This window comes from Porites lutea, chromosome 9 (assembly GCF_958299795.1).
Source record: "Porites lutea chromosome 9, jaPorLute2.1, whole genome shotgun sequence".
NCBI classification, from domain to species: Eukaryota; Metazoa; Cnidaria; class Anthozoa; order Scleractinia; family Poritidae; genus Porites; species Porites lutea.
This window is the reverse complement of record NC_133209.1, coordinates 10872589-10896821: the sequence shown is the minus strand read 5'-3', so window position 1 is coordinate 10896821 and position 24233 is coordinate 10872589. Positions and strand designations below refer to the sequence as shown.

At 39.0% G+C, this 24233-nt stretch overlaps 2 protein-coding genes across 3 annotated transcripts in view; one reads left to right on the top strand and one right to left on the bottom strand.

The window, feature by feature from the left end:
• Positions 1–52: 52 nt before the first annotated feature.
• Positions 53–11725, top strand: LOC140948770 (coiled-coil domain-containing protein 146-like). Its single transcript, XM_073398037.1, has 20 exons — positions 53–267; positions 686–1213; positions 2000–2073; positions 2339–2492; positions 2654–2727; positions 2883–2981; positions 3297–3480; positions 3902–4027; positions 4443–4487; positions 4800–4888; positions 5715–5796; positions 5890–5972; positions 6370–6490; positions 7345–7448; positions 7577–7641; positions 7844–7914; positions 8413–8505; positions 9844–10110; positions 10500–10748; positions 11333–11725. Exons 1-20 carry the CDS (start codon positions 133–135, stop codon positions 11534–11536), a joined length of 2847 nt encoding a protein of 948 aa, XP_073254138.1. The 5' UTR covers positions 53–132; the 3' UTR covers positions 11537–11725.
• Positions 11726–12351: 626 nt separating this feature from the next.
• LOC140948769 (voltage-dependent calcium channel subunit alpha-2/delta-1-like) overlaps positions 12352–24233 on the bottom strand; it is a 55145-nt gene continuing 43263 nt past the window's right edge. For both annotated transcript variants that reach the window (XM_073398035.1, XM_073398036.1), the window contains 6 exons: positions 24132–24181; positions 19912–20001; positions 18052–18088; positions 16439–16554; positions 14661–14752; positions 12352–13520 (listed from right to left, as the gene is read on the bottom strand). In XM_073398035.1, the coding sequence (XP_073254136.1) occupies positions 13431–13520; positions 14661–14752; positions 16439–16554; positions 18052–18088; positions 19912–20001; positions 24132–24181 (475 nt within the window). In that variant the 3' untranslated portion in view covers positions 12352–13430. The remainder of the gene's footprint in view (positions 13521–14660; positions 14753–16438; positions 16555–18051; positions 18089–19911; positions 20002–24131; positions 24182–24233) is intronic.

The following is a 24233-nucleotide window of genomic DNA, read 5'->3' as shown; positions in this document are numbered from 1 at the left end:
GGGAGGTTGTTGACAGCCTCGTTTCCTAGAAACGTACTCCATTTTGATTTCTCCTTCAAAGATGGAGGCTAAGCTCGAACTCTTGAATTCTGTTTTCTAGTTGCACCAGCTGAATAGGACATTACAACCAGAATGAGTGAGGGTGAAGAAAGGGAATCTCTAAGCAGAGAAATCGATCCAGCGATCTGGGCTATAGCTCCTCGTCTGAATCAAGAGGAAGGACCAATCGATGTGACTGCGAGCCCAGCTTTTCAGTGCCTAGACGAGGTAATCTTATTATTAAACTTGTATCGTCGTTTATTATTTTTCCAGTTCATTGTTTAAAGAAGTATACATTGTGGTGTAATTTCTAAGGATTTCTCTTTCAGAGTCCGAATGACCGGCCTGATAAAAATTTGTAAGCTTTATAATAGTGGTCCTTATTTTTCAGGTCGTCGTAGTATTATTTCTGTATTATTTGGACGAAAGACGGCCCACTGTACACTCTTTCGCTACAATCCGATGGAATCAAAACTGTCTTTTTTGAGTGCTCTGATCTTTCTCTGGTCAACACTTATAGGATACATTTACGTTCTAATGCTGAACATGACCAAAAGAGAACATACTCTAGTTGTATTTTCTAGTAACATTGTACATGTATAATTTTATATACTGCTTTCCTGTTTACCTCGTTTCCTCTGTGCAGCTATTTTCACAAGGAAAACTTGCTGGTGAAAAAGTAGCCAAGCTGAAAGCAAAATATACCAGTCTTCATGAGCGTCTTAAGGCAACCAGAGAGCAGGAATCTTCACTGCTCCACAAAGCAAAGGAAATGCATCAAGAGGTGCAGCGACAAAGGGCTGAACTAGAAAAGGGAGATAGCTTTCCTGATGGTGACAACACTGAAGTCAATAAACTAAGACAAGAACTGCTAAAACATCATAATGAACTTGCTCAGGCAGATGAAAGACAATACCAGTTGGAATTTAAACTGGAGGGTTTACGTGAAGAGAAAATGATGCTTGAAAGAGAGTATTCTAGGATGCCCAAACCTGGAGAAATTGAAAAACAGGTTAAAGAACTGCAAAAATCTGTTGAGGAACTTAAAATGGAAATTGCACAAAGAACTATTGATGCTAAAAGCCTCAAGGAAGAAGTCGAAAACCGGGAAACACAAGTGAATGCATTGCGAAAAGAAGTGGAGGAGGACTTGGATGAACAACAGAAACTGAGGGTCAGTCACAATATTTAGTGAAGTAAAATTTTTACATTTGTAGTAAAAAAAACGTTTCTGCAATTCTAAGGTGGCAGTTACATTGTACATGTTGCAGTTTTACAGTGGTTACGGGGGAGGGGGGGAGGGGTGTTGGACTTGTGGTTAGGGCTTTTCAGGACTGTGGTTTAATCAAGAGGTCCAGGTTCTTCAGGCCCTGTTGGGGTCATTATGTTGTTTTCTTAGGCAGGATACTTCATTTACTCTTACAGTAACAGAAAAACACAAGTTTTCTGGCACCAATCAGAAGCCAGAACAGCGGCGACCGTTTGGAACTGGTCTGGTAAGACATTGTCCCCAGGGGCTCTTCTGGCCGTTCTTTACTTTTCTTCATGCCTTATTTTTCCGCCTGTTTAGACTTTCCCTTGACCCCACTATCTGCCCCTGGGTCTCCGAGGATGTTACATCATGTAATTGACTTAAGTTTTAAAATTCTACAAAGAGAAAATGAGGGATTCCAGAATCTTTTGAGCCATCTGCGCGATACACCCCTGTAAATGTTCATGTACAGTGCACCTTGTCTGTTTACTAACTACTGTCAGTACTTTGTATGTTGTTCTTTTGTATCGTGGGGTGAGAAAAATGTTATGTTTCTGTCGTTTCTTGTACATTGTATGTACCTGAAAATTGGTCAATTGAATTACCTAAGCTGCTGCCCATGATGTATGAATATGTGAATACACTGTACTTGTCACAATGCATTTTTTTTTTTTAATTTCCATTATCTGCTTTCTTTGATATCCTCAGGATCAGCTGGTTCAAGTACACTCACAACCAGCACACATCACCAAACAGACTGATCTTTTGACAAGACAACTCAGGTAAATTTATACTAGACATGAAATGTTGTTAGGAAATTGAGAATCAATTGAGGTTAAAAAATTTTAACCCAAAATCAAGTTTGACCTGTACATAACATATTTGTACATTATATAATTATTTATATGTACATGTTCAAGTAGGCAATCTTTACACTGAGCCTTTAATTGCTAGATTTAAAGGTGGTATAGTTGTGGTTCTGGAATAAACATACCTGTATCAATACAGTCTTAAAAGCTAATCATCGTGATAACATATGCTTTATAGAGAAAATGAGGAAAAGAGAGCAAATCTTGATGGGAATGTTAGTGAGGTGACCAAAGAGCTGCAAAGAATGGAAAGTAAGAAGCATTACCTGGAGGAGGAGAAGACAGATCTCTCAGAAGCACTTGATCGACAGCGACATATATTTGAATCCAAGGTACGGAGCAATGTACATGTATGTTGTACATTGTTCAGGTCCCAGTTGAGTGTGTGAGTGACTAGTGCTCACCACTGCTTTAATACATTTAAGATGTTGACGTTTAAAAAATGCTATTACATTGTACAGTGTGTACTAGGTTTTTTTTTTATTTGTTTCAGGAAAGAGAGGTAGATTTTTTGGCAAAAGAATTTGAACTTGCAAAGGAGAGACAGGCTGAATTTTTAGGAGACAGGTATACTGTAAAACCCTACATTTCTTTAACAAAAAATTGTCTCGTTTATTACTTATCAAGAAAAACTAAGAGTTCAAAACAATGTACATGATGTATGTGTTAGGTGCAACTATAGCCATATCAAATGCTATTAACATGGTAACATTTTTTCGCAGGGGAACTTTAGATTTGAATTTGAAACATGCTGCTATAGAGAAGAAATCCAACCATGATATTCATGCAAGGAAGATGAGAGAAAAGGAAAGAGATCTCAAGTATGGCAGTGGTTGAATTTTTAATTTTCTGTTGTACATGATGTACCTTGAATCACAAGTACTTTTTTGTTGTTGTTGTTTCACTTTGTGTTCTTAATCAGTTCTATACTTTTTAATCTAATAAGTATTGTTTTATACAGGTCTGCAAATTGTTAAAAACTAATAGTTGTTCTAGTCATTAGACACAAGGAAGCATTATTAAATGTTTCCCTTTTATAAATGCTCATTTTATAATAGTAATAATATAGGCATTATTGTTGATGTTTGTCATGCGTGTGGGTTTAATTTGTGCTTTTTGTACTGCCAATTTGACAGAGCTTTGAAGAAGAGTGAATTGCAAATGAAAGTGGCAGAAGATGCACTTGCACATGTGAGATCAGTTTATGACAAAGTGAAGGCACAAGTTGACAGTGCTCCCAGAGATGATGGGACTTTGTTAGAAAAGAGGAAAGAACTACAGAGGGAAGTGGACGTTACCAAGAGAACTCTTGCACAACAGGTTAGCTACACGTAGTGTACTAAAGTATGAAAGCCTTGTATCAGTTATTGTGACAGTGCTTTTGGTGTGAATCCTGCCATACAGTTAATTCATGTAAAATTGTTACAATTATAACCCCACTTCTTGTCACTGGAACCCATAGCTCATCTATGCCACCATAGAAGATAATTGATAATTTTGATAATTTTACAAGATGTACATGTCTGACTGCACTGTATATGAACATTCAGAATTAATGATATATAATTTATGAAGGTCCTTGGAAAAAGATCAGTACATTGTATATTACAGAACAGAATTATAATCACACAATCCTCTTCCTGACAACCCAGTGATTCTTGAGAAAGAGATTTACTGTGTTGTATGAGTGTCATTTGAGATTTTCTTTTGTTTTCATAATAAAATGTTGTTTTGCATGCAGAATGCTCTCACTGCCCATGAACGAGCCCGAGTTGAACAGATGATTCAAGAAGAGGAAAGATTGTTAATGGAACAAAGTGAGCTCAGAGTGGATGTCATTGATTTAACAAGATTAGCACAGATTAAGGTATCTTTACAATGTAACAAACTAAAGTTTTGCTCTTTAATGAGACATCGTTTGTTGTAATAATAAGTACAGTCAACTCCCTTTACAGCAGACACTGTTGGGACCTCAAGTTAGTGTCCTCACTAGCGAGAGTCTGTAATAGCAGGAGTTATTTCAGTCAAATGTCTGTAATATATTTTGCCTGGGATGTAGCTGCTGTCTATATTCTCAGTGTCTGTTACAGCGGGTTGTCCACAAGGCCAGAGTTGTCTGTATAAGTGAACGTCTTCCAACTCTGTTGTGGCCAAACATCATTTTGGGTGGTGACTTATGAGAGGTTTGACTATATATGTCATGCATACAACAGTTAAGATGTACTTAACTGAAGATTCTATTATTAAGTTTAATAATGAAAGTTTCATTTTCTTCTCAACAGGCAGATGAGAGAGAGCAAAAAGCAAGGGATTACATGCGAGCTGAGGTAGGCTACACTACAGAAGTGTAAGAGCTATACTGTCAAGTAAAACAGTGGTAAAAAATGTAAATTTTTTTTACTTGCACAATATTGATGTGGCCTAGTCCACCGTTTTCACTCGTAAACTAAAAAAATCAGTTTTCATGTAACTCTTCTTTGAAAATGTTTTACATCTCTATATCAACTGTAAGGTTTTAAACAGTTGTGAACTAACACATGATCAGATCTTTTGTATGGTTGGCTAGGTGTATGAGTACTAGTATTATACACCATGGCTTCCCTGGTTTTTCAAAGTTATTTTGGTTTCTTGTATTTCAGTTGAGATACCAGCGGGCTCTTGAGGACTTAAAAACCAAAAATCTCAGCATTCAGGACAGTGCTAAGAAATATGCTGAAATGCAACATAGGTTAGTGACACTGAGTTTGGAGAGTTTCTTGTTTTATACAATGTGATGAAAATAATTATAAATGAATGTTATCTATTTTGGTCCACGTACAAAATACACCAACCGTAGATATATTTTTTTAATACTAACCGAGTGCGAGGTCCTTCTGTAAGTGATGGACCGATTTTTTTCCGCTTGGATTTATAGCCCACGCCCTTGGCGCTTGAGCCAGAAAAAACGAGTTTCTATAACTTGCAATACATACGTGTATCAAGGAAGTTATTTATTTTCTCTAAGTTTAAGTAGAGACTTTGGAGAGATTCGAGGATGACGGCCGTCAAAATCGTAATAAAGGTTATAAAATTGTAAAATCAACGCTGTTCAAAAGAGTCTTAACCGATGTTTTGGCAATGCTGCCTTCTCCAGGGTACAAGACTAAATACCGTTAACAAGTTCTTTAAATTAGCTCACGTGCCCTATTGGATACTCGCGCGCGTGCCACATGTGACAGCGCGTGCCAGCGCGCGAGTAAGCAAAAGTGAGCAATTCACGTGGAACTTAAGTCTTGATTAAGGTCACAAGGACCCACAAAAATCTCTTAAGACAAAATAGAGGGCCAATGAACAGGCTACTTTGTCATTCTTCGTGCGGTTTGGACTGCAGGTCTTCAAATGTGGCACCGTGGTTGGTATTGATTGGTGAATTGCGAAGCTCACTCACGGATAGTGGGTTTAAATTGTTAGCGTTATTAGGTATTGTTAGCATTGTGGTGAAGTGTAAGAGCTGCTCTTCCCTCAAGCTTGTTTTAACGTTGTTTTTTTAATATTTTTTATAATTGTCTTAACAGGCTTTCAGACTTTGCTAAACTGTATGATGTGATAAAAAACGAACGAAACAAATGCGTCAACTTAATTCAAACAAGCACTCAGGTAAATTCAGATCAAATATTGCATTTTAGTAGATGCTTTGGCGCTTACACGCAAACCCGCACTGACGTTTTTTTTTTCTCCTTTTTAATGCAGAAAGCGGCGGAAATGAGAGAAAAAATTAAGATACTTCAAAATGAAATTGAAATTCTTCGCTCAAAAGTCAATGCAAAAGACAGGTTAGTAATGCTTGTGGCTGATTAGATTTCTTTGTCAACATTCCTCCTGTAATGTTTGGCCTGTGCCTACAGGTTTCACTGTGTGAAGAACAGTTAAGCAACACTATTAAACTGGAGGTTTTGATTTCAGATGTGCCTGTACAGCTTTTATTCTTATTTATATCGATTTTTAAATTTTTCTCCATTTTAGTATGTATGTTTTGGTTTGTATTTCCCTTTGTTGTTGGGTACAATAATGTGTGGTAAGGAGAAAATGGAACCGGGACATGTTTAGAACTGCTGATGACTCTTACAGCATTGAATTTTTTTTTCCATACCATCTTTTTGGGATTTGCAAAACAAGTGCAGTTTGTTTCCATTGCTAAGTTTTTTTTTAATTTTCTATTTCTTTTCACAGACTTCTACAGAAAGCTCGGTTGAAACGGAATAACGCGGTTGTGATCCGTGATAGTTTACGAAATGAGATGAGCAAAAGATCCAAAACTGAAGAGGAGAACAGAGAAAAACGAGAACAACTGGTTGGTGAAAACAATTATTTCGGTTGTCAAGATTTAAATTAATGTTAATGTTGTTTCAGGGGAGGGGTAGGTGGACAGTTTCCCAGAGACGTATAATGGTGTGATTTTGCCATTCACGCGTAATTTCTCAAGTTCCATGGCGAATAAAGACGCACGATTGGCATTATTTACAAAATGAACGAGATAATCACGACACAGTCCCTTTAACAGTATCTGTATGTTCGGAAAGTGAAGGCTAACCTGTCCACACTGATAGTTTCGCTCCCAAAAAAGAAGTATCGCACTGTCCAAGCTATTTGGAAATCCGGATATATTTGGAAACGTCATGCTGTCTCGACCCTTCATAAAAAGTCGAGCAAGCCCACGTTAAGATGGTGATCACACGACCTTTTGATATCAGCGTTAAGTTTTCGAAACGCTTCATTTGCCGTCCATAGTACACCTGTCAGCACCCTTAACTGGGGAGCGTTTCTTTAATTTTAATTCTCCAGTCTGGAGATCGTTTCCGGTGACCAAACATTCCATTTTAGAGTGAACTGCGTGATGAAACTAGACTTAAAAAATGTTTGGTATTGAAAGTTACTCCGCCAATTAGTTTGGACAGGTCTGGTGTAACAACAGAATACAATTAAGGCCCACTTACTTGAGAATTTCTTGGAGATTATAATCGTGTGCGAAATTCGCGCGAGAACGAGCGGCTCCCGCCCCAATCTCCTCGCGGTTTCTCTGCCCTTGCCCGCCTTTATTACTTAGTGCGCCCAACCAAAACCGCCATGCTAGGCAGGCTAGAATTGCTTTCGACAAATCGACGAAAAGGCGAAACTTAAATTCTTTTTAATTTCTTTTGTTCTCAGAGGTTGGATATCGCCAAGCTTAACGATCTCATTAACAAAGCAGAAGAAAACATGGTCCAATTACGGAAACGCTATGAACGCGCCGTGCAAGAAAGAAATGATATGTGAGTGAAGGAAACTCGAGCGTTTTCCCGTTCTGTTTTAATACACTGTATGACAGCGATTTTTATTGAAAAGGTCACTTCCACGCATCTTTTACATTCAGTGTTCTTTTTTTTCCTGTTTCGTTCAGGGGAATACACCTCATCGAAACAAACGAGGAAGTCTGTGTATTCTACGAGAAGCTTAACATACAAGGTAAGAGTGTTTTAACAGTTTTTAAACACGGACGAGAGGCCTTTACGTTTACTGACTCTGCTTCCTCTGGCAAAGCTTCTCTTTCTTTGCATGACAATCGAATGCGCCATGTGTACAATAACGGCTACTGTACCTTTTGAGGTGTAAAGTGTCTCTTAAACATCAGATATATCAAATATTCTATTTTATTCTTTCTTCCTAGACACGATGATTCGTAATGGTGACGTGGAGCTAAAAGCAAGAGAAGAAGAGATACGCTTTTTGAAGATGGAGGTAACAATGAAATATTTTAAGAGTTTATCGTTCGTGTCGATGTGAGTCCATTTACATGTTTCTTTTCTTAAGAGACTGACAACGAGTTTGATTTGATGCTGACCATTGTTCACGGGTAGTTTGCTCAACGCTAAGGATGACGCTTAGAATTAAAATCATAAAATTGGCGCTTTAGAGCATGATAAGTTAATCCCTCCTGCGTATTTCATTATCTTAAGCAAAAAAGAAACTGCAGCTGTCATCCAGACTACATCACAAAAACCAATGTCCCGAGAAAAAACAAGCGAAAGTTGGGATTGGCTCGCGCACGCGAATTTTAGCAGTTCCTCTTGCGCGGAGCTCGTGGAAATAATCAACTGAGCAAAACGAAAATTGAAACCTCAACGGACTGCTTTCCGTCAGTTTTAGTTGGGGGATGTTATGTGAGGCAAATTGACCGAATAATCTATCTCACAAAGGTGGCCTTAGATTCTAACTAACTGAATGCTTGTCCTTCAGGTAAATGAGCTAAAGCGATCTGTTGCAGTGGCTCAAAAGAACATGCCAAACAAGAGAGCTCTGGATAATGAACTGGTTACCCTTCAAATACAAGTAGGTTATAAGCGACTGATTTTAATCTTAACTCTTCCTACACGGACCCGAATTAGGTTATCACTGCGTTTTTGCGTCCGTGATTTTCTGGGTGCTCGTCCCGAAACTGTGTTGACTATAGGTGTCCGGGACCCTTTGTTCGGTTGAGTGCTTTAAAAATACCCATAGTGTGCACTGAAATGTTGACATTTGTGCCATATCTGATAACCGAGAACAGCTTTTGTTCCCCTATATTGTGTTTTTTCATTGTGTAGTTCCCAAAAAAAACTGATCCATTTCCCCCCCTCCCGAAGGAGGGCACTTTACCTCCCCCCCCACCCCCTTGGAATTTTCATTCCAGGTGGTGCTTGTCATACCCCCTACCCCCTGGAATTTCCATGATTTTCCGTCTTGGTTCGGTACCCCATGAAAATAATATTTCCGTCAAAAATGCTGTTGCAGTATACTATCATGCGAAATATAATCGTGTCTGAGACTAAGCGAGAAAAAATCTTCTCATTCATGTTAATACATGGTCTAATATTTTCAATTTTGCCCTGTAGAGATATTTCTTAGCTAATAATAAACGGTAAGCCGCTGCCGAAGAGCAACAACTCCCCAATGTTACTTGGATCCCCGGAAAAAAAGGCCTCAAAAGGCCACCCCCACCCCCTCTGAAACTGCCTACTTTTGGACTCACCCCCCCCCCCCCCTTACGGAATTTTCGTTACCTTCGTGGGGATGTAGTGCACAGTGAAGTTGTTATCAAGCTACCAGTTCCGAATGTTCTCGGCTAGTTCTCTAAGATAATTGTCAGTAGGTGTTCAAGACTGTGCATGAATGATTTGAATTACATCCAAATTAAGTTTAGATTTGAACACGCACGGAATTGGTGAAGTCCTTTAACGCTGTGGACTAAAAATACTTTTTTCGCAAAGAAAACACAACCAACGGCAAGAAAGTAAGCTCCATTTTGTCGGTTGATTAGGAGTTGGAAGGTCTGTGTATGCATGTCTAAGAGATACCTCTTTGCCCTTGGTGAGACACTAAACGTACCTTTCTCTTATGGACGAAGTTGACTTTAGCTGCACGTTTCTGGAAAGACCTGGAAGCTTTTCGGGCCCGGAAAGCTGATTTATTTTTGCCGTGTTTGCATTCAAGTTTCAATAATTTTGAAAATGATACAATGAAAATATCAGTTAAAGAAGCAAAATTGACTGTTTTGCGAGCTAGGGACTATGCTACTATTCAATAGTTTTTGAATTTGAAATTTGCTTTCCGGCCCAAAAAGTTACCGGCCTTTCGGGAAACATGTTTCAGAAGCGATAGGAGTGTTGACATTCTCTTGTTCGGTTTCAGCTTGTCTCTTGTCGAGAAAGACTCGCCATGCTCGAGAAACGTCTCGAAGATCCGTCGGATGAGACCCGTGTTAGGCTTCTGGGAGGCGCAGATCCCGAACCTGAGGTGCTCGCTAAGAAAATTGAAGAACTGGAACTAAGGCTAGCTGAGAAGGAAGAAAAACTTTTAGAAAAAGATTTAATCTTTGAAGAAGTAACCAGACTAGCGGACAGAACAAAGAAAAAATCAGAAACTGGCAAGGAAGATACCCTGGAATTAGCCAAGAAGGTTTGTTTGTAATTTCGTTTTTTTTGTTTTTTAGGTTTTCCCCGGCTTTCGGGGAGGTTTCCGAGAGAAGATTAAGACGTATGATGTGTCGAAATGGCGGCAAATTTGAACGTTGCAAAAAAATCTATGCAGAATTTTGTGTGCAAAGGTTCCTCTTAGTAATGTGCACTTTCAATTAAAAAAATAAAAACCTTTAGGTTATAGGCGCTTTAGGGAGTATTGTTGATTGGAACTTGAGTTTTGTTCTTCTGTCTGGGCACCACCAAGCTCTTTGGGTGAATACTGAATAGCGCCGCTGATCCAACGTTTGAACAACCGGTTCCTGGAACGTAGTACTGACCTTTGCTTTAAAATCTCTTTTTGATATAAATAAACGTTTGTTTCTTCAGGTAAATGAATATCAGGCTAAGATAAAGGACACGACGCGTAAAATGATGGCGCTGGTATCGGAACTATCCATGAACCAAGCGGAAGCCATGAAGCTTCAACAAGAAGTGAAGGGTAAAGAACAAGAGCTAGAACAAAGTTATGTGCGCATGGAGAGAGGCGAGGCTCCTAATGAAGAGGCCGAGAGAGAATGGCTTAGAATGGTACGAGATGAAGCACGCAGGGAGAAGGAGTTGATAGAAAGGAAGGAGGTATACTATAGTGACATTAAAAATAATACTATTAAATAAAGTTGAATAAATGAACTTATTGTTTCAGCACTTCTAAAAAAGAAGTAATGATCAACGCCTCAAGTAAGTTTTCATACAATTCCAATCAGATTCCAAAGTGGGGTTCAACATAAAGGAGGGATCATGGCCGCATAACAAGAGCATCGACTGGAAATTCGGGGAGCCCACAAGGGGTTTTAATCATTTTAGAATTCATTAATTTACATGTAATAATTTACCTCTATTGGATGTCTGTAAGCTAGTTGAAACACAAACAAAGTATTTGTTTTTTCGTGACATTTACATTTTTAACTTGTACATCGTTGTAAAAATACGACAAGTCTGTTGCAGTCCTTATGAATTTTATCTCTTCACTCAAAAGCCAGATCTACGTTGTTCAGAATACCTCTTTTACGGGGATAAAAATAATAATAACTTCGTCGTTTTTGAAAGTGCAGTAGAGGTGATTTCACTTAGTGTTTGATGCCAAGCTTGCCATACTTTGTGCCTTTTTGTTTTATTTTAAAACTCGTCTCACGAAGTATTCCGACTCTTTTTTTTTTCAGCGTGAAGAGGAAGAAGAACACTATCGCCTGCCTGGCGGTATTTACACCACTGCTGAACCTCGACCCAATGCTTATATCCCAGATGACGACTCCGAGTTACCCATCCCCAGGCCCTATGGGTCACTAGCGCCATTCAAGCCCACGGAACCAGGTTCCACCATGCGGCACATTAGAAAACCTGTTATAAAACCCATAGAGATATAATAATCTTAAAGTGTTCACACACAACAGCTTGGTTGCTGTGTAATTAGGGATTTATTTCTTTGAAGACTTGAATAGATTTGACAGAGGGGTTGCCCTTTTCTGGCGTTGTAAATAAATGTTTGTACGAAGGTATTTATTTCTTCCTGTAGATAGCAAAAAGAATTTATTAAACAACCTGCAGTTCTTGGATATCTTGTCCTCTTTATTTGAAAAACTCTAGTGTCCTCGTTATTTGAAAAGCTTTAATTAAGCGCCGTCTACACGTATCCGTTGAACACGGCCGTTTTAGCCTTCGTTCGCACATAAACGGCGTTTTCGGACAAAAACGGAGGTGTGTCGCACATCATACAGCGCACGCCCTGTAAGGGACGCTATCGCTATTGCATCTTAAAGCGTTTTCGTGTAGATGGGAATAAACGTTATGAATACGCTACGTGTGGATGCGTACTCTTTGAAAGCGCAGAAAAAAATCACCTTCTTCAAAAATATCCGCGTATAAGTGCAGACGAGATCGTACTCTTAACCCAAACTTGGTATATTTGATTCTCAAGCCAGCTTTCAACGGTACGTGGGCTAAATCTCCTTGCAAAACTTTGTTACAGTCCTCTCGAGTCATTTTCCCAGATTCTCGCCCGACTCTCGCGCTAAGACTGAGTCGGTTTTGCTAATAGCCAGTAAAAGAAATGAAAGAAATGATAGCCTCCTAAAGACCGTCCCATACTGCAATTCGATCAAACATCGACCCACTCTCACGCTCGACCATAATACTTCACTCGCCTCCAGTTCTCCGCATCTCTACAGTCCAACATTCTCTCTTGACACAAGGCAACGCAGAAAATTTCCATTTAATCAGTCCGGACAAAACATTACAAATTAGAAAAATTCCACTAACCATTAATAAATATGAAAAACAGTTCGATGGTTTCAAAGCAATTTCTATTTATATTAATAAAAACATAATCTCATTTTCTCTTGTACCTGGTAAATGTTGACAGTGAAGGTGCAATGAGAGTCCGGCAAATACACTTTAAAAAAGCTTTCTAAAGTCAATTAAAAGTTCCGGTGTGTTACAGAGTTTTTCGTCTAAACTTAATTAAAACAGAGCCGTTACAAAACGTTGTACACAATAGACGCAGACAGTACGATTAACTGGTACAATTTGAAGAAATCTACACTCCCACAGTTAAACGGCGAGCTCGGCTTTTTTTAATAATCCGTCACATGATACAAAATAGCCACACTGGTTAGCAAACAACGCAAAGAGAAAAGAGAAAAAGATCTACTGACTTCATTTAAAAATTGTTATCAACGCTTCGGAGAGTGGATATTTTGTGACGTGACGGTTTGTTGCAAAAGCTAAGGCCCATTGCGCTATAAAAGAGAGAACTCTTACGTCCGAGGACAGAATCCTGCAGTGAAAATTCGCATAAAAACTGCAGAGGAGAACTTTCCTCAATATTTACAAAATCTAGAACTCGATCATGCAATTATCTGTCCAGAGAGGGATGTTAGCAAAAAGGAAAGGAACGAGAGCGAGGGGACGCATTTATTCGCATTATTCCCAACCCAAACGACTGTCCACCGGCTGGTTACTCCCTGGTCTGAATAACTGAGATGAAAACAATCAGGCACGTGCTAAAAATAAAGAGGTCGGCTTTGTCCTTGTTCGCGCTTATAATAGGAAAATGATTACAAAAAATGTGGGCCAAAAGGATTCAGTGTAAAAGAAAACAGGAATAAAAAGTTGCCTATTTACATTATTAGCGTGCAATTACAATTCTCGCTACACGTTCTTGAATACACGTTAAATGCCTAAAAGTTGCTTGCATTTTCTTCTGTTTCTGCATGACTGGTGTACAGTCTGAGGATATATCCATTATATCCAGTTGTCATTTCATGCACTGAATAACGTCAAGATAAGCACCAAAAAAATGGTGAGCCTTGCAGGAGAGGATATGCTTGCCAATGCACACGGGGGCTTCCCCTGCAACAGAATATCACAAAACATTAATCACGTTCGACGAAGGAGAAAGTAATCCTAGCCTTGTGTTACATGGGTATCTTGTGTATGGCCAGGAAAGATTTTTCTCTCTAGTGAACACCAATTTGCCTCTCCGCCGATTATATGCAAGGCCCATTCACATGATCTGCAGGGCCACGGCAGGAACTGGTTGGTACTTTGACCGTGATATCTTGAAAAGGGACCTTATGATCCGACAACGGCAACGCCAATGAAAACGTCGCTGAAAAATAGACTTCGTATCCTTTCAAATGTTTTCGCTATTTTTTTAACCCACCCAGTTACTTGAAAGAAGAGATATTAGGTTGGAGCTGAAGAGAGGGGACCGCGTCCGAGTTCAGGCCGAGATCGGTAAAATCATTGCCTTGTCGTTTTCGTTCTCATGTAAACTTAAAATTGGATTATTGCGCGTCTAAATTGTGCAGGGACGGCAACGAAATTTACAAACTAGTGTAATATGTATGTGCAGGGGGCAGTCGTTTATGCACCCCCATTTAAGGTCCCTAATCAACTCAATTATGCAGTCCATCTTCTGTCACTAATCTCCTCGCTCATGTAAACCCACCTAAGGTCCCTGATATCCTCGTTTATATAACCCAACTTGAGATCCCTAATGTCGTCGCTTATGCACCCCAACCTAAGGTCCCCAATCAACTCAATTAGAATGCAGTCCATCTAATGTCCCTGATGTCCTCGCTTATGTAACCCATCTTGAGGTCCCAAATGTCGTCGGTTATGGACCCCCACCTAGAGTCCCCCAATCAACTCAATTGGTATGTAGTCCATCCAATGTCCCTGATGTCCGCGCTCATGTAAACCCACCTAAGATCCCTAAATGTCCTCGCTTATATAGGCCCACTTAAGGCGGGTCTCATATATCGTCGCTTATGTACGTCAACCTCAGTTTCCTAACGTCCTCGCTTATGTATCCCCCCCACATCTAACCTACTCCTCACTCCTTTTGGAAGCACAACTTATAAACTTCAGGCAATTTTTTCAAATTGCCAGTGCCATCTACATGGTTTTATTGACGGCAGTCTATAGTGAAGTGAATTTGACATTCGAAGTTCGCATAGCAACGGTAATTTCCTGGCCGGTTCTTACCTCATCCGCACTGTCATTACAAGGTGTTGTGAGCTCGGGCGGTTTCCTGTAAGATACTTTTGCCGGGACTGGATTATTTACAGTTTCCAACACTATGAAATATCAAATGATTAAGGAATAAAGTAACAGGGTTTTCATTAAGAATTCTAGTAGCAGGACTGAAGGTGTAACGTTGCAGGAGAATGGTCAGTTTTAAAGAGGCTCCACATCTGAGGAAAAAATAGTCATAGGCAACTGACCGTTAGCCGGAGAATTCTGCGTAGTACATGGAGAATTACTACGCAGAATTCTCCGATCTGCGATAACCAATGAACACCCTGCAGTAACGATGATTTCCTAATCCTAACTATAAATTAACGCTTTCCGATAACATCTAAACGTCCTCTATATGCGTATCTAGAGACGGTTCAGTGTTTACGCAGTGTTTAACAAAACCTCGTAAGCAACGCTATTTTCAATCTCCTCATCTCCGAGTCCCTAAACGTTGTCAACCGATAAGCAGGGCAGACAAAAAACCTGTATCTACTTAAAATAAGTTATTCAGAAACATATCTGCACGAAGGTCCACTTATCGTCTTCAATTGCGGTCCAAGTTAAATATCGTTCTATCAACAAGTCCCCAGGGGATTTAAGAGCGGCCACTAATGCACACCACTTTCTGTGTATGGAGCGCGACGGTGTAGCCATTAAAGGTGACTTCGGTTTCAAAAACTAAACTTTCAAAATTGACGGTCCCCAATGAAGGTCTTCAATCGCGTCATCCCGTACATACTGTTTAAATTCCCGAATCCCGCATCTCGCATCCCGAATCCCAGTCTTCAGTAAGACAAAGCCAGCATTCCAAGAAACCTATTGGGCACCCTCAATATTCAGTTAATCATATTTAACATGTTGCTCTTACGTCATCCAACAACTCTGAATGGTGTTTGAACCTAAATGTTTAACTCATTTTTAAACTTGTCTAACATCATCCACAACATCCAACATTGTTCAACAAGGTATTCTAACAACTACAGCATTTTGGTCCAAAATTAACACAACTTTGAAAAGTGTTAGCACAAAAATGTTGTTGGTCCGTTTAACCTGTTCTGAAAATAATCGCGGATTGACTAAGAAAACACCTTCTATTATAGAGTTTGTTTACCTGGCTTCTGAGGTCCGTTCTCGAATTTATATACCTGCACTGTAATTTTCAGGGAGTTATTATAACTCCTCTAGTGGGGCTAGTTTAACTCCTTACAGTGGAGTTATTTTTCGTGGAGTTATTTTAACTCCAAAAAGGAGTTTAAAGAACTCTTTTTCAGGAGTAAAAGTGACCCCAGATATTGAGGAGTTAAAATAACCCCAAAAAAGGAGTTATCCTGTACCTAAAATTTTTACTCCACTTTCAGAGTTAAATTAACTCCTAAAAGAGTAAAAACAACCCATGTAAGGAGTACAAGTAACCCCATTTCGGAGTTATTTTAACTCCAGACTAGGGGTAAAAAGAACTCTTTTTCAGGAGTAAAAATGATCCCAAATTCGGAGTTAAATGAGGAGTTAAAATAACCCCAAAAAAGGGGTTATCCTGTACCTAAAATTTTTACTCCATTTTTGGAGTTATAATAACTCCCTAAAAATTACGGTGTGGGATGCAATAAACCGTGCTCACGGTTTGACAAAGCTCCCTAGACGGATTTATTTCCCTGGGCGCTTCGAGTGAACTTTCCGAAATTAAGTTAACAAAACACCTCTGAAACCCGGGGTAAGAGTTTATGAAAAGCAGTTTTGAAAGATACAATCTATTGGTGTTGTTGTCAGCCGTGTATCACCATCACATGTACACGTGGAAATTCTGCGGCTTTCTACTACCAGTCGAAGATTGGTCCCAGTAACAGGTGCTATATATAACCTCCTGAAAAACGAGAGAGAGACGAAAAAGTCAGAATTTTCACACTCCCATTTAAGTCCGAACAATTGTAGCCCCTGGTGTTCAGTAAAGTGCAAAATTGTAAATGCTTTGTGTACACTGGCACTGTACTTAATTCTTTTAGCTAGTTTACAGACGCACAAGGCAAGTAAACACAAATAATTCAAACGATCAAATCCAGTAGTTTATTGACGCAGCAAGTAGGTCGAGGAGCTAAACTGGGACCACTAAAAACCAAGTCCAGCTTGTGGTGACAGGGGTCCGGGGTCTTAACCTACGGCCATGTTGCTGTCTTGCTCCCACCGGGCTCTAGCAACTTATTTTAAGGTAACCTGAGATCAGGCGTTATTTTTTTTATTTTTTGCTTCTTTGCTTCTTTGCTTCTTTGGCTCGAGGGGAAAAAAATAACGCCTGATACATTTATTTAACAAGCCGTCAACCGCCCCCTAATTTACATAATCTAACGTCTGCTTGACCTGTCATGTTATTAGCCAATAAGCGTTTACCATAAGGGAATCAAATTTGGCGCGAATGTCTCTTTTGAAATCAATTTTAGCTAGGGAACAGAAAATTTTTTTAAAAGTATGTCCATGTTCAGATGGCGCTTCCTAAAAAAAAATTTAAATGTGTTGTTTTTGTGATGAAATACTGCTAGCTGGAGCTGCCGTACCTTTTTAACAGCTACAAATAATAAAGACTTTACTGGTTAAAGCTCGTTGACTTCGTACTGTACCGAAAGCAGTGGAAAAAAAAATTAGGCTAAAGCACCTGAAAGGTGTTGTGAAAACGAAGATCGCTCAGAATAATTCGCAGGTTTGTGAAGGACGAATTACAGTCAAACCAGGTCAAGATTCCATTCATGAATTATTTGAAAAGTGAACCCGTTTGTCGCTTCTGTAACTTGTAGCCGGTATCAAATTGCATTCAAATGATCGGTGAATTTTAAGTATACGATGGGATGGAAAATATTTCAATGGATGAAATTTCTATTTAGGCATCCTTCAAATTCAAGAAAACTCAGTCGGCAGAAATTTCATAACGAACTCGCGTGCGTATTCACTGCTCATTACGCAAGCAAAAATGCAGACTGAAATCAACAACAACTAACGGATGGCGGCATTTTGGCCAATCGGAACGGCGCAAATCATCCGTATTGTTTCCTATCCAATCAGAAAAAAGTCCAGATTCTGGCTTTTTTACATGTGATCCGACAAACAAATGTATCATGCCATCTTCCCGTGAGAGACATAAAGGGATAATAGGGAGAGGGCATGATCTCAGGCTAATTTTAAGGATGAAACTCAAGCCAGAGTGTCACCACTCAAAAATAACTATAAAAAAGCTTAACAATGTTCTCTGAAAAGACTATAAAATATAGTATTAACGCAGCCGGAATGCGAAAAATCAAAGATCAGCATCCATTCAATTCAAAAATAAAAGCTGTTGTTGTAAACCAATACGCTAATCCATGATTTTTCTTACCATGAGCAACCAGGATTAACTTGACACTTAACCGTATCTGAAAAGAAGAGAGTTAAATAAGCGGTTGAAGTTGTCATATTATAAGAAGTCTTGAGTGACGCTAGAATTCATGACTAGCCCTGCATGAAGAAAAGTATCTTATAAATATTTCCTAGCGTAAAAGAAAAGGATGATGAAGAACAATGAGGAACGGGAAAACACAGCAGGGACCGCGAACGAAGACTGGTGCCATGGTATAGTTTATTTGCAGGGAAAAAACACAACACACAAGACTAGTACCTTACACGATCGATCTTCCTCACAACTAACGTAATTGCTATGGAAAGGTGATTGTTATGGATACCGGGATAGGTTCAGTTTTAGGGTTTAGCTAAATCTAGACAATGACTGATTAGGCCATAAAACCGTTAGAGATCACACAGTTTCGCAGTTTTTTTTCCATTGTTTTATTCTCATTGCCGTGTTATTCGAAACACCCAATGCCGAACAATCGTTTGGCAAAAGGCCTTGAGAACAACCTGCTAAAGCAAATAAATTATTCGCCATGGATTTTTTAATACTTATCCTTTGTTATCCTCTCCCTTATGGGGCTTTTCAGGGATAATAACCCAAATAATTCAAATAGAACATAACATGGCTAGGAATCCCAACTGGAGGGAGGCGAACAAGTTGGCTATGTTACAAGCGTGGCTGCCAGAGGACTTAAACTCGGGGCCTTCAGGTTACACGTCCAGTGTTCTTTTTTTCGTTATGTTTGTTATACTGGATATTTTACCTAACTGTTTTATTTACTAGAAGAATGTCATATTAATGATCAGTCTTCATACGCATAAGGGAACAGGTACCAATTGCGCGCACCACAAGAACTGAAAAGGGGCTTTTTCAAGAGGATATCGACAGTTAATACGTAATTACTACTCTGAAACAAGTACAATGCGCAATGATTGCTCAAGCTACGGTAACGGACAAAAACATGCAATTTGTTTTGCAACATTACTGTAAAACGACTTACGGAAAAGCAGTATGTTGTGCGTTTAATAACAAACACAACGACAGGGCCGCACCGGAAGAGTTAAATTTGAAAACAAAAAGTTCTCTGAAAAAAGAACTACTAAACCTTACGAAAAAGAAAGAAATCTGCAACATCGATTTGACATTAAGTTACCGGAAAAGAAACCTGACCTATCTGGAATTGTGCAAGGTCGATTTGGCGGAGAACTCAGTGGTTTTTCCAAATAACTATAAATAAGCTGCACATTTGTGCTTTGTACCAAGTAAAACTTGTCTTTGTTTAACAGAAGAGTCCATTACCACAAAACAAACAAAATTTGGCCCAAAAGCTAATAAAAACTTCTATTGAAGCCAACACAAGCCAACAGTTCGAGTGTGTCATAATTGCGGCATTACTGAATATAGAACCTTGGGCTTCACTCTTCACATCAATGCAGCCACGAAGTAGCGTCCTACGAGAAAGTAGACTTCGAGTAGTCCCGCATTTGTCTTCAGGGATAGTAGAGCGAGCGAAACGCGAGCGCGCGTGAAAATCATCCCACGCGAGAAAAGGCAACACGCCTTTCTCGCGTGGGGTGATTTTCACGCCCGCTCGCGTTTCGCTCGCTCTACTATCTCTGAGGAAAAATGGGGGACTACTCGTAATGTAACGAGACAGCTGTGTATTTTGGATCTGACATCACGCGAGTGGGAGAATAATAAAATGGAGAGCTTGTTTACAAACGAAAGCGTAAAGCGTCCTTAGTAATGCGGAATCCCTACCGACTGCAATCAACGTTTGGTCAGTGGCTTCTTTCTCTCTTCAAAATATTAAAAAAAAATTAAAACCCAGCTCACAAGCTACTGTACCTTGCCCTTCTTTTTCCCAATAACCTTTATAAAATTGAAGTTCTTGAGAGCATGGGATCATGTCCTGTTGCTGTTGCCCTTCAGCCATGGCTGCGAATGAAAGAAAGTGTTTCATTGTTATGTAGCTGGAATCTTTCCCTTAATAATGCACTCTTATTGGTTACTTGGTGGAAGTCCCATGATTTTATTAAACTTTTTCCCGCCAAGTCTCTGAGCGGGCAACAGTGCAAAATGTATGACGTCAAAGGGTAACCGTGAACTGTTGTCCGCGAATGTTGACGGCATGAGCTCAATATTATTTACGTTGTAGTTAATTTTTTATCTTCATTAGCATACATTACTATACCCAAAAAAAGAAGAAAAAGAAAAATTACCTAAGATAAAAATCAACTACAACATACACATTGACTTTTTTCTTCAAGGGCTTTAAAAGTGGTTCTTCGTCTACCTTTTAAAGATTATTTAAGGTTTTTAGAACAATCCACAACACGAGGGGAAGTGGGCACAACTTGCTGCTCCCCAAAGTCAGAAAGGAGACGGCAAGGAAGTCTTTTTATTTTAATGGATCTAGACTTTTTAATAATATTGCAAGTGAAATGAAGGATTCTAAGTCAGTTGTGATTTTTAAAACTCGTATTTTGGAATTACATAGATCAAAAGTTTTTTAGTTACTTGTTAAGTTTTTGTATTAGTTTAGCTTTTCAACGCATTTTCGAAGCTTGTTGAAAAGGCAGTTGCCGTAAAACTCACAGATCACGTCATGGCGCACCACTTAGATGAGACGTTTCAGTCTGCATATAAGAACTTTCACTCCACCGAGACAGCTTTAGTAAGGGTCCAGAATGACATCCTGTGTGTTATTGACAACAATGAGTCTGTTATACTTCTTTTATTGGATTTGTCAGCTGCCTTCGACACGGTTGATCACTCGATATTGTTATCAAGATTGCGCGATCGCTTTGGAGTAAACGGTGCTGCAGTTGCATGGTTTGAGTCATACCTGACGTCGCGCACGCAGTTTGTTCGGGTCAATGACTGTAGGTCAACACAGCGCTCTGTAGACCGCGGTGTACCCCAGGGATCTGTTCTGGGCCCTCTTCATTATCTCCTCAATACACCACCCATTGCTGATATCATCAAGTTCCACAAGTTACAGTATCATTTATACAATGATGATACCCAGCTGTATATATCTTTTAGAACTGACTGTAGCTGTGATCTCTCTTTGGCTAAGCGTCGTGTCGAATGCTGTGTAAACGACATTGATTGTTGGATGGTGAACAATGGTCTTAAATTCAATCAGGACAAAACTGAACTTGTTCTCATCAGCTCAAAATTTCGTTGCAGGCCTTCTCTAGAGTTTATCCAAGTGGTTGACGAGAAGATCCAACCCAAACTTTCCGCCCACAATCTGGGGTCATTATAGATCAGTCTTGATTTAACCGGCCACGTTAACAAAATCTGCGTTTCCTGTCAGTATCATTTAAGGAACATAGCTAAGATCAGGAAGTACTTAAGTGACGATGCCTCTCAAATTTTAGTACATGCGTTTATTAGCTCTAAACTCGATAACTGTAACTCTTTGTTATATGGTCTTCCTAAACACCTGTAAAACAGGTTAAGATTGATACAAAACACTGCTGCACGCATTGTTACATTATCTAAGCGGTTTGACAATATCACTCCTATCCTGTTCAAACTTCATTGGTTACCGCTAAATTATCGCATACATTTCAAAATTTTACTCTTAGTTTACAAATGTCTAAATGGCTTGGCACCAACTTAAATATCCGAACTTTTACGCTACAGTCAACTCTCTCCAAGACGGACACCTTTGGGACCGGCACTAAGTGTCCGTCTTAGAGAGGTGTCCGTCTTATATAGAGTCAAATAAAAGGAGTAAAGAAAGGCAGGGACCAACTCTAGGTGTCCGTTTTACAGAAGTGTCCGTCTTCTAGCGGTGTCCGTTAAGAGAGAGTCGACTGTACACTAATGGTCCACGATTACTTCGTTCTAGTTCCCAGAATTTTCTAGCCGTACCTAGGACTAGGTTAAAGACGTATGATGATGGGGCTTTTTCCGCAGCTGTTCCTAGGTTATGGAACCAATTGCCCCCTAAACTCAGGGGTGTTACATCTATCGACCAGTTCAGGACGCAGTTGAAGACATACTTATTTAAATTAGCCTAGGATGTTTGATTTTAGTAGCTGTATTTAATTCTATTTTATCTCATAATAGTTTTTAACTCTGGTTTCTTACCATGTTATTGTACAGCGCTTTGAGCAATTAGTCGATACCGCGCTATATAAGTGTCTATTTTTATTATTATTATTATTATTATTTTAGCTTTTCTAAACAATTTTTTAATCTTGTTGTATTTTTAACTTTTAGTGTATTTGTAGTTGCTGTAATTTAGGTTAGTTATATATATATATATATATATATATATATATATATATATATATATATATATATATATATATATATATATATATATATATATATATATATATATATATATATATATAAACAAATCCAGGTAATTCACCGTTGGATCCAGAACAGTGCTCAACAATTAAGGAGCGGTATATATATATATATATATATATATATATATATATATATATACACCCGTTTTCAAAAAGGTTTTCATATCGAGAGATATATAGATAGATATATACTTTTGTTTCCTTGCACGTGCGCCCGTGTGCATTTACACTTGTTGTTGTCCAACTTGTGAAAAAACTTGGTTCAACAATAATTTTTCTTTTCGTCAGGTTCTTTGTTCCAATTTGTCAATTAAAAAAAATAATGCACGAATATTGTCTGCAATTCTCTTGATTTGCATTCTCTTGAAAATTAAAGAATAAGGAATTCGGTCACTTGTAGGTCATATAATTGTTGTCGTTACAGGATAAGGGGAAAAAAGCAGATGAAATGAAAAAAAAAATGTGTTTTCGAAACCGCTGAGAAGGAAGATATGACGGTTGATGGCCATATTGGATATGTGGGAAGGAGCAACAATATTATAGCAGTTGATTAAAGCGGACTTAGACGTGGACGAGGTTCATAGAAGTGGACTTTATCATAACCATGATGAGCTGGTCATATATCTTAATTTCTCACCTTTTTTTCGTGTAAAATCACGGCCTGTAAGGCAACGTTTCATTGAAGACAGAATAAACTCTCGGCCAAAAATGCTTTCAAGTTAGTTTACAGTTTCTCTTTAGCACGCCCCTGGACAGCGCATTTTTTAATACACTCCATCAATAAAAATGCTTCGTTACTTGCTACAGATGCCATGGCATTTGGCCTACCAATTCGGTGACGCCGTATAACTCGAGGATCGGCTGCTTCGCGGGATGTTTTCCTCATTCCCAAAATCAGCTATATAATTCGCCATTGCAAATTTGTATCGCAGGGCGCATGTATTTTTCTAAAAAAAACTCAAAACGACATGTCAAGTTGAAAAAAAAAAAACCGACGACGAAAAAATTTATCGTTGAACCGAGTTTTTCACAAGTTGGACAATAACAAGTGAAAAATGCACACGGGCGCACGTGCAAGAGAACAAAAGTATATATCTATCTATATATCTCTCTGTATGAAAACCTTTTTGAAAACGGGTGTATATATATATATATATATATAAATATATATATATATATATATATACATTATATATATATATATTAACTGGTCCCTCGTCGACTTTAAATAAATAAATAAAGATTTGGAGATAGCACATCCACAAAGTGGTTCTTCATCTACCTGATTCCTGGCCAAATTGGAATTTGGAACTGTTGGTTTTTGAGCAGAGGGGAAAACCGGAGTACCCGGAGAGAAACCTCTCGGAGCAAGGGAAAGAACCAACAACAAACTCAACCCAAATATGAAGTTGAAGCCGGGATTTAAACCCGAGCGCTCTCACCACTGCCCCATTCCTTGCTCCCCGGGAAACAAAATTACCTTTTTTTTATCTTAGGAACAGTCCTTCTCGAGTATTTCCCCTTCCCTCCCCTCTCTTCGCCCTCAAAAAACTGGCGCCTGCTACGCAGGCTAAATGCTTCAGTGGAAACTGCACATTCCCAAGAGCATTTGACAACAATAACTTGCGCAAAATTTGGGGGTCAAACAGAGTGTAATATGGGGGATTAAACGGGCCTTAAGATCCACAAATATATCAAACCGTTAACTTATTGAATCAAAAAACAACTTACCTACACCTCCACGAGAAAAGAGACTGTAAATATTGAACTGCGCCAGCGACCTGTAAACATAAAAACAATAAATGTTACATCAGTATTCAGATAATTTACTTT

Bases quoted from the DNA above. Each gene is read 5' to 3' on its own strand.
- LOC140948770 (XM_073398037.1), top strand. From the start codon at position 133: ATGAGTGAGGGTGAAGAAAGGGAATCTCTAAGCAGAGAAATCGATCCA. The intron at 268-685 runs GTAATCTTATTA...TCCTCTGTGCAG, and splicing joins CTTTTCAGTGCCTAGACGAG to CTATTTTCACAAGGAAAACT. The intron at 4,488-4,799 runs GTAGGCTACACT...CTTGTATTTCAG, and splicing joins GGGATTACATGCGAGCTGAG to TTGAGATACCAGCGGGCTCT.